Raw genomic sequence first — 11,083 nt, 5'->3', positions numbered from 1 at the left:
GGTATGAAGCAAGTGGACAAAGCTGTTTTGCCGGAGTGTTGGGTTTTGTTTTGGCTGTCCATCACTGGGTCCTGCAGATGACGGGCTTGCGGTAACAGGACTCGCTCCGGCGCTCCACTCTCCCAACACAGCGGAGACTCAGGGGGGATAGAAGACGGGAGGTGGGGGTTGGGGGGTGGATAGACGACCGATGCTTGTTATTGCTTATTGCTGCAGTCTCAAAGGGCTCTACACAAGTAGCTACAAGCCCAAAGCACAGTATCTGTGTGTTTTAGAATGTGTGTGTGTGTGTGTGTGTGTGTGTGTGTGTGTGTGTGTGTGTGTAGAAAAAGATGGGGAAAAACAGCGTGACGGAAAAAAATGCTAGAGGTGGAATGGAGCTCAGTTCAGTTTCACCCCCATCGGTCCACCTGATAGCCCGATAGCCCTGTGCTCTGCAATCATTACAACACCAGAGAGCGAAGCTACTCTTTCTGCAGGGAGAAAGCCTGCCTATAAAAAAAAAACGATACAATTACAGGCCAAATACCCTGAGCCACTGAGGCCAATGTTCCACACTGTAATAAACACATAGACCCAGCTTCCCAGAAAAGTGCCTGCTTCTGGTAGAGACTTACAGCTTGCCAACACTAAGCCACCACCAGACCAGAGGTGGGCTGGGTCTGCCTCAGAGTCGTCTGCCAGTTGACCGTAAGAAGTGCTTGAGTTTTTGCGCCATCATGCTGGGGTGACACTGTGTATTCCTTGTTCATGCCATCATCTGGCGGCCATCACTCTGCAGTCTTTCTAAGGTCAGAGGTCACAGACTGATGGGAGGGGGAGGGCTTCCTACATCACTGAGTCACAGTATTTTGGACTATTTTGTTTATGCTTAGCTTGAGTTAATGAGATTGCACTGGGGGGAGACATAATGCTTTAATAGCGATTGCATTTCTCTCTCACACGCACACAAGCACACACACACACACATACACATACATACACACACACACACACACACACAATCAGGGGTGTGCATTTCAAAGCAGACTTACTTGGGTAACTACACCAAGAGAAATCTGAAACCGCATTCTCTAAGTCTCCGTTGCCCAGTCAACTGTGTTCTAGACTAGCATTAGCATGCTTGCTTTGTGAAATACCTTCCAAGTGAATCAATAGTTAATTATGTGTATTTAAACTCCATATTTTATGCGAGTGCATAATGTGTATCTAAAGTCCTTACAAGCAATGTTCTGTGTAATGTTATATGTGTGTGTGTGTGTGTGTGAGTGTGAGAGTGTGTGTGAGAGGAACAGTTCAGTTCGACCATGTTTTCCTGGCTGGCCCCTAACCGTGCTATGGCCTTACAGTGACCCCCCTGCCTGTCCAACTATGCGCGTATGCCCCCCCACCCTTTTTTTTCCAAACTGACAGCCCCCCACAAATCTCCCCACCACCGAGGCGCGGAGAGCTAGTGCAGCTGGGCAGCAATCAGATGGAGGGGGTCATTTGTTGCCCCAGACAGAGTGTCCTGCTGCCCCATTTGCCCAATGGTCTGTGCCTAAAGTGCCCTCCCAAACTCAAACTGGTCCCGAGCTCTTGCCAGCCAAACACTGCCCACTGTCTTTTTGCTTGTCAGGACTCCAAGTGCAAGTGGGAGATTCGCAGGTCTCAGATTTGGGTCAGTGAACTTTACATTGATTCAAATAGGCTAGTCAATTTTTAGCCTCGACCCGAGATTAGCCGAGATACACAGATGAATCCCAACCGGCGTGACATTCTTTTTCGAAACGGTCAAAGGGAGACAAGCCCGAATCCTTGCTCTGCCGTCTCTGATATCAGTTGGTTTTCGAGGCATTCGGACAGCGGTTCTGGAACAGTTCTGGACTAAGTCTGGTTCTGTTCTGCCCCAGATCTTTACTCTAGTCAGGACCAGCATAGCTCGAGAGTCAGCAGCTATGCAGCAAAGTGAAAAGCAGCTCAGCTGAAGCAGCTGCAAGATGTCTCTCCAGTATTCCCCATGTGTACTGCGTGTGCATGTGTGTGTGTGTGTGTGTGTGTGTGTGTGTGTGTGTGTAAGTGCATGCGTGTTGGTGTATGAGTTGTGTGTCTCTTTAACAGTTCTACGCCAGACAGAACTGGACACCGATCACTTACTCGGGACAAGACTCAGCTCACATGAGCACAGCCTGGGCCACGGTCATGTCTGTACACACGCACGCACGCACTCACTCACTCACTCACTCACTTACTCACTCACTCACTCACTCACTCAGTCACTCACTCAGTCAGTCACTCACTCACTCAGTCACTCACTCACTCAGTCACTCAGTCACTCAGTCACTCAGTCACTCACTCACTCACTCAGTCACTCAGTCACTCAGTCACTCAGTCACTCACTCATGCTCGTGCCCAGGGTTTACCCTTACTGCCTGCACAAGAATGTGAAGGAGATTAAAGCAAAGGACATTAGGGAGTGCTACTGTATCCCAAAGTGCAGATCGGATGCCATGTGCCCTTTGACCTCCGCAGACAAACAGTGACCTCGGGAACGATGAAGGCAGCCCCTAATGTGTTCCTGCGCCTCATCTACATGGCTAACGGATGCTAATTCGTTGGCCCAGCCTCCCTGTGTCTCATTGATGGAGTCAGGGGGGGGAACTAGCAAGGGGTCTCTCCCCTTTGTCACTTGCCAAGGCTACATCTGGATTGGTTTCAAAAATGGTGGCTCAAGCCATCTAATATCAGCAGTGATTTAATCATGTTGATACAACAGCAGCAATGGTAGCAAAAGGACTGGATTGTATGCAGCTTATCTGCTGGGGCTACTCTATAAAAAGGTATGGAGTAGGTTGAGTGTTAGTACAAATTGAAGGACTTAGTATGAATGTGTTACTGATGAAAACATGCCCTAATGGAGGGGGACAAGCATGGCACAAACCCAGGGAAGAATATGCTGCTTGATAACCCACAAAGCCACAGCAGACTGGAATCAAAGGGACCATCTGCTGCCCTGCTGTGGAGACCTTTACACCGCGCCAAACCAGAGAGTAGGAGACCCTTACCCAGGTAGAGCGAGGCGTTCTCCTTTTTCACGTTGTCGTCCAGGTAGGTGGGTCCCAGCGTGTAGATGGGCGTGGACCCCATGCCCACCAGGATCTGGGCACAAATGAAGAGCGCCACGTAGAGGTTGTGCTCGTTTCCCTCCTGGTCACGCGGGCACGACGCCACGTCCAGCGTGTCGCGCCCGCTGCCGTTGGCGTTGAGGCACAGGCCCTCATTGCCCGTGGACGAGTTGACCTCCTGGATCTGGTACGGCGGGGAGATGAAGTGCGGCAGGGAGAAGAGCGCGGCGCCCACCGCGATGAAGACCCCGCCGACGGCCAGCCAACGCGGCCGCTGCCCGCGGCCTCCGAAGTAGCTGATGAAGACCACCACCAGCAGACTGCCAATGTCAAAGCAGCTGACCAACAGGCCCGACTCGGAGCTGCGCAGGCTGTAGCGCTTCTCGATGGTGGTGATGACGCTGCTGAGGTAGCCGGACACCATCAGCGATTGGATGAACGTCAGGTAGCACATGCAGAAGAGGAAGCAGCGCGAGTCCGCCAGGATCACCTGCACGTACTTGCGCACCGAGAAGCGTGCCAGGCGGGCGAAGGAGAAGCCGAGCTTCTTGCCCCCGGCCGCCGCCGACCGGTTGGCGTCCACGCGCGTCGAGCTGCTCAGGCCTACCATGCTGGACACCGAGGGCGAGAAATCCGTCCGCGTGGGTGACTCGGCCAGGCTGGAGTCCGTCCTCTGCTGGAGATCACTCAGCGCCGAGCTCCGGTCGCCATCGTTGACGGACGTCTGCGTCGTGCACACCATCCTCGGCTCTGGTAGCAGCTCGCCCCCGGGCAGGCAGCCCCCGTTGAGGATGGGCAAACTCTTGGACTTGTAGTAGTTGGCCGAGTCACCGTAGTTGCTCTGGAAGTCTTGCACTTCCAGAGACTCTGATATGTCACTCCCCGTCTCATCGTTGTCCGAGGAAGTCATGGCGGGTCCAAAGTTAAAGCTCTAACACGGTCCTGGAGGTGCTTTTTAAATTAGTTTATCAATGCCAGATGCCGGACAAGACTCTGCTACCACAGGGCTGTGAGCTTGAGTGAATTTGCAGCCCTGTTAGTAGAGGGAAGAAGGTAGTGCTCCCTCTAGCAGATAGCATGATTTATTTGCATTTCTATTTGCATCTCCAACAGTGTGTGACTGATCTGTTCATGGTCACTTATGTCATTATAATATCATGCTAGCACTCTAGTAGCAGAATATTAAACCCATATATTGATCCTATTCTGCCAGGATTCATTTAAATAGCCTACCTTAGATATGCCACTAACATTAGTTATGTAAAACAATTTTTCTCTAGAGACAATTGACATGAGAACAAAAACAACTGTAATTGTTTTCAGAGCACAATAGTCACATCAAACTAACAGAACAGCTTCATGTTTAGAGTATCTTTTCTGTGACCAATCGTAACGTTTATGGAATCCGCATGTGGCCAATTTGATAGCTCTTTGTTACTTGTCAGTGCTCGGCAGGTCCTCGGAAGGTAGCCGATCCGCTATTCTGTCCCAACAGCTGCGTCGAATTCTGTAAGCAGAGCATAACAAAGAAACGACTGAGGCATTTTGCTTTTTCAATGTGTTAGCCTACACTGAAGCAAGAGTAGCTGACATGCGGTGTAATATCAATGAACGGTGTTCTGTTTAGGATCTAAGAAAGCCAAAGAACGTGACAAAGAAAACGGAAAGCCTAAACCTACAGAATAGCTTTCGAGATCAAAAATGACACCGAAATAAACCCGGAAAATGTCAGCGTCAAAAATAGCAATTAGATTTTGGCACACGATGACAAAAAAAAGCACAAAAGACCTTTATAATCACGACTTGAAAATTCGTTATGAATTACAAACTACACAGACAATGAACTGTCAAGTCTCGTCACCCACATTATGAAGTGCAAGCTAAATCTGTTATTTTCAAAAGAAGACATTAATCAAACAACAAACGTTTAAGCTTACAAAAGAGAACGGTTTTACAATGACCAGCTGTAGCCTAGACTTACATAGGACAGGAGGAGGTAGGCTGTTGTTGTCCCCGGAGCGGACTATCTCTGAATGAGATTGCGGGTAACTGATGGAAGTGTGTGTGGGGTGAGGGGGGAGAGACCATCCACTCCGCTGGATTTGAGGGACTTGTAGTTTTTACAGTGCGTCGTTGTTATTCGATCGCAGTTAAGCCCTTTTAGATATCAAAACCACCTAAACCTCTGTAAAACTCTGCTTGTCGTAGAGATGTGGTCCTGCTAGAATTTGAAATGATCTTTTGATAGTGAAAACGTTGATATTTCGCGTGAGGAATCTGTTGCTATTATATGGGACTACAAGTTCCAAAATGCATACACGGCATTCCATCTCACCCTAAACTCTGGATAAACGACAGCTGAGAAACCTGCTGACCCGAGAGGTGGTTGGGTGCCGTTGGGTGAATTGAATGTTATATTGTCCTCATTTCGTTCGGCGGTTGTTGTAGGCTAGGCAAAGTAGCCTATAAATGTTGGTGATAGAGAGCACATTTGCGTACATTATGACCAATAGCCTAGGCTACTGTAGGCTATTTGCCAACCATCTGAAAGCATAGCCTAAGCTGTATTTAACTATGAAAACTGTGATTATTTGTTTTAAAATAAGTTGTAAAATCCACATTGGAACAAGTTGGACACACGATGGAATCATTTACCACATCAAACGGAAGAATAGCTTACACTGACCAGTAGCCTAACCTTCCTCAAACACACTTTTTTCACTTTTTTAGCTCCCCTTCAGCTTGTGATCTACCTGTGTGTGCGTGCGTGCGTGCGTGCTTGCACATGTGTGTTGCTCAACTCTTCTTATAGGCTACCAACTGCAGTCAACAGAGATATTTTACACTGTGCTTGGCAAAATAAGATATTGGCCCCTTGCCTTGCAGTCTTCCTGAAGGATTTACTCTAGTCAATTAGTAATAAAGATCATTCCTTGAATTCCCCCTTAGGGATCAAAAAAGTATCTATCTATCTATCTATGAACCACTATCATCCTTTTTATTACTTCAAGCCTGAAAAGGACAAATCAGTAGCTGACAGGAAGGGAAGAGAGCATGTGACTCATCATTTTGGCTAGAGAGCTATGCAGCCTTTTCAAACATCTCTGGAAGGAGGGCGGGAGGTAGCACTAGCGGCCTTTATTTAGGCACCAATGTTTTATAGCTGTAGGCCACCCTAAATATCCTCACCAAGAATGCATGCACACAAGCACTTAGGACAGGAGTGATGTTTTATTCATGGGCCTAGTGAAGCAGATTGTGTGGATGTAATGCATGTGTGTGTTGTTTGGCTCACTGTGTTATGTTTGTTGGTATATGTCATGTGTATGTGTGTGAAGTACTTAGAGATTGTTTGTGTGGCTATGCATGGGTTTGAGTGTGTGTGTGTGTGTGTGTGTGTGTGCAAGAAAGTATGTGTGCACAAATGTGTGTCTGCCTGTGCATGTTATTTGTCAGCATTGGTGTGAGGTGAGAATGCGTGTGTGTGTGTTTGTTTGTGTGTGTGTGTGTGTCTGTTTAAAATGGGAAAGTCACTGGAGTGCAGCAGAGTGGTTGGTGGATGGGAAAGTCAGTCCAGTCACAGCTTTAGTCTTGGCCACTACAGCTGGAGGCTTAGCCTGTGGCCATGCCAGATAACATTATTACGGCAAATTCCTCCACAACACTGTTAATGTCCAGTGATTACAGGCCCATCTTCTGCATGATGGCCATTTTTAGTCGCAGAGGGGGTACAGGGGGTAGTGGTGTAGTACTAGTCGGGTTTTGCCCAAAGCCATAGCTGAAATTTCAGTTTACGATGGCATATTGTGTAAGACTGTAGCTGTCTTCAGGATTGAGACAGATGACCGAGATGGCGTTGCTGAAGGCATGACTGATGTGGCTGGGAATTGACAAAGATGAAGATATCTATCAAAAGGCCACAGAGTTGGTTTGTTTATATCTGTCTATTCCCAGGTCAGTAGAAGCTGAAAATAACACCACTAAATATTTTTAAATGTGTGGATCTGGCAAATATAGATTCTGAATCAGCATTGTAGAGAGATGAAGCGTGGACAGACTAAAGGTAGGCTATGTGACAGAGAGATGCCTCAAATAACCAGCAGTGGCTGGAATGAAAACGTGTAATGTTTCTGACTATTTAAGATCACTGTGTGTGTATCCTTGCTGCAAAAAAAAAATAGCTGCAAAATACAAGATCTAAGTCTGCTCTAATTTATAATGCTGATAACAGACATGCAGTAGGCTATCCAGTATATGGCCTGTTCTTAACCTCTAACGAGACTTCAGACAGACACCCGTTTAGCCTGCATAGGTCATACCATGGGTGTAGATTTGGGTGAGACGCTAAGGACTAGTCCTAATCAAAATTTTAAGATGACAAAATTGTCCCCACCAATATTTTAGCAAACTCATTGCTGGTGATCATTCCGACAGCACGACAGTACAAGAAACGTTGTCATTTGATTGAATGAAAAACTGAGGGGGCGGGGGAAAGGTTATCTCACACGCACGCAACACGCATGGAGAGTGTCAAAACACAGGCTACTTTGCACTGGCAGTTGTCTTTAGCATGGTTGGTGGTATACATTTCCTGCTACAATGTGAATACTCGATACCCAAACTTCCAATTAAGTTGTCCAAATTTCACCAACAAGCACTGCTATCTTGGAAAATCTGCTACCTGCACAATTTCTCCCCACATTGTGCCTTTCTTTGGAATAACTGTAAGATCATCAGCCAGAACAAATCTATCTTTCTTCAAAACTGGTATGAAAAGGGTATCAATCGTATTGTGGACTTGTTAGATGGCAAAGGGGATGTGCTGTCTTATGAACAATTCATGGCTCAACATTGTTTCCCTCTACCTTTCAAACAATATAAGTTGGTAACAAAGGCTATCCCTTCTGGCTTGTTACAGCTACTTAAAAGTCATCTTTGTTATAATGCAATTGATATTACTCTCACTACACTTTCTCTAAATGGCATTACTGATAAGAAGTGCAGTAACAAACATATTAGAGCTGTGCTTAAGGAAAAAATTAAGATTTCTCCTAGGGGGAAGTTCTTCTGGGGTGCAATAATTGGGCCCGTTAACTGGCGTACTGTAAGTCCTGGTTAACTCCCTTTAAGTACTGCATAAGTAAAAAAGTCAAAGAAGTGCACTTTAAAATCTTGCACACAATATATCCAGTACATTTTCTTGTTTCTAAATATTGTAATACTGAAGATATATGTACATTTTGTAAGGGTCATAGCGAAACTTTGACACATTTGTTTTACAGTTGTCCAATAACTACTAAGTTATGGGCAGACATTGTGAGCCACTGGTTCTCAGGGAAATACCCTAATCTTCAATTTTCTTTGAAAGATGTCTATGTACTATGAAAATATGGAAGACACTAGCTTAGAATTTATTTGTAATCTTGTTATTTTGATGACAAAGTTTTATATACACAAGCAAAAATGTAATTTAGCCACCCCAAATGTACAACAAGCACTGAACTTGAGTCCTTTCTTGAAATTGTTAAAAGATTGGATAACAAAAAAGCTACAACATTGCTTAAACATTACAATAATGTGCTTGTGCTAATTCCCCCTAAATAAATGAAAAGAAAAACAGGAAAAGAAAAAAGACTTTTTTCTTTTCCTGTTTTTCTTTTCATTTATTTAGGCTACTTATTAGTTGTTGTCTTTGTTTTGTGCAACTTGTAATTATGACCGCCGCGCAGCGAAGCAGCGGTCATATAGGTATAGTCAGATTTTTTATTTATTTATTTATTTTTTTATTTTATTTTACGCATGTCCAAATTTCCGTCAAGGATTCCCGGGACACTGTAAGACCGGGGTACATGAAACTTGGTGGGCATGTAACCCCACATGGATAGCATGGAACCTCCTGTTTTCGTTTTGATCTGTAGCCCCCCTGCTGGACTGGACCCCCCGAAAGGAGGGTAGGGCAGACACAGTTTTCTGTGAATATCTCGAGAACCGTAGGGTTTAGGAGGACCATTTTTTTTGTATGTTGATCTCAAAGGGCCATGTCAACCCATTTCATAACCACTCATTTCATGTATAGCGCCACCTAGTTAAACACAAAAAAGTAAAAATGAGGTGTTGTAATCGCAGGTATCTGTGACCTAACATAGTCAAAACTGCATGAAATTGGAAGTGTAGGATCATCATGACACCCTCTGAATGCACACCAAGTTTCGTGGAATTCCGTTCATGGGGGGCCACACAATAAATTAATTTATGTTACTATACACCAACTGGCCTGTAGGTGGCCGGAGACAGTTTTCTGTGAATATCTCGAGAACCGTAGGGCCTAGGAGGTCCACCTTTTTTTTGTATGTTGGTCTCAAGGGGCCATGTCAACCTATCCCATTACCACTTATTTCATGTATAGCGCCACCTAGTTAAAAATTAAAAAGCAAAACATTAGGTGTTTTCATCACAATATCTCTGGCTGACATGGTCAAAACTGCACGAAATTCAAAGTGTAGGATCATTATGACACCCTCCGAATGCATGCCAAGTTTCAATTACAATAAAATAATTTATGTGTACATTTAGTGACCGTACACCAACAAGGATTCCCGGGACACTGAAAGACCGGGGTACACGAAACTTGGTGGGCATGTAACCCCACATGGATAGCATTGAACCATCGCTTTTCGTTTTGATCTGTAGCCCCCCCGCTGGACTGGACCCCCCGAAAGGAGGGTAGGGCAGACACAGTTTTCTGTGAATATCTTGAGAACCGTAGGGCCTAGGATGACCAATTTTTTGCGTATGTTTGCCTCCAGGGGTCATGTAAACCCATTCCATATGCACACATGTGCATAAACAGATACACACGCGCACACAAACATTCACAGTAATCCTATGTATGACACATACTCACACAGTAGACATATACGCATGCATGCACATGCACACACACAGGCACATAAACAGGCAAACACACAAGCACATGCACATGCACACACACACACACACCCACACACACATAAACATAAACATGTACATGCACACAATTCAAGAATTTCTCAGAATTATGAACAGGCAAGATGGGGGTGGGGTTGTATAAAATGTATATTACATGTGAAATCTATGAACTAATCATGTTTTGGTACTTGTTGTCTAACAGATACCAGTGAGAATTGAGTGTGCATAATGCAATTCACTGAGACAGTTAGAATCATATATGCCTTTCAGCGTGACTTATTTTTGTGGAAAACATGTGCTGGACTGGGCGGCGGTCATATTTTGTACCGCTCTGCGGTACATCTAGTTTTATTTTGTATAATAGTAACCGTACTGTTTCACTTTTCTATTATCTTCATTTGTATATTTGTATTATGTCTTTAATAAAGCAAAAAAAAAAAAAACTTTGCACTTGCAGTCAAGCGAGCGGGTGTGTCAACGACAACGGTAAGTTACCAGGACTGTCTGCCAACACATACCCCATAAAAGGCCAGAGTAAAACATTTTTATATTCCCTTTGCCCTTCAGCATGTACATGTTTGCCCCTTTTTGTAGTTTTTAGATCAGCTATGCCACCCAAGAAGAAGAAAGGGGACATAAGCTTTTTCATTAGTAGGCAAAATAACTAGCCATACAAACTGGCAACTGGTGACCAGGCTTTCATTTTACTGTGTAAAATAGCATTAGCTGTTAGGATATTACCCAGGATATTGTCACAGCTAAACCTAGCTTCTGTAATCTTTCAACCAAAGTTAGGAGTCATGTTGAATAAGGGTGTGCCGCACAGACATAGGCTATATCACAGAATATATATACTCACCATCACAATTTTGCAGTCGCAATAAACAATGGATCCAAGACATTTTCCTGTTCCTATATTCTGTTTATGTAGGCTAATATATTTGTGAATGTAGCCTGCACAATGCAAAGAAATAAAAGATAAACTATGGTGCATTTCCATAATTGTATGCATACAATTATGGAAATACATA

At 44.8% G+C, this 11,083-nt stretch overlaps 1 protein-coding gene across 1 annotated transcript in view; it reads right to left on the bottom strand.

Annotated features, from left to right (window-relative positions):
* The window catches only part of LOC121688031 (solute carrier organic anion transporter family member 5A1), a 54,150-nt gene extending 49,001 nt beyond the window's left edge, over positions 1–5,149 (bottom strand). The window contains exons 1-2 of the mRNA XM_042067334.1: positions 5,086–5,149; positions 3,045–4,611 (exon numbers count right to left, since the gene is read on the bottom strand). Of these exons, the coding sequence (XP_041923268.1) occupies positions 3,045–4,014 (970 nt within the window). The 5' untranslated portion in view covers positions 4,015–4,611; positions 5,086–5,149. The remainder of the gene's footprint in view (positions 1–3,044; positions 4,612–5,085) is intronic.
* Positions 5,150–11,083: the final 5,934 nt, after the last annotated feature.

Source organism: Alosa sapidissima, chromosome 17 (genome assembly GCF_018492685.1).
Source record: "Alosa sapidissima isolate fAloSap1 chromosome 17, fAloSap1.pri, whole genome shotgun sequence".
Lineage (NCBI taxonomy): Eukaryota > Metazoa > Chordata > Actinopteri > Clupeiformes > Clupeidae > Alosa > Alosa sapidissima.
The sequence above is the reverse complement of the archived record's forward strand: the minus strand, read 5'-3'. Positions and strand labels throughout refer to the sequence as shown.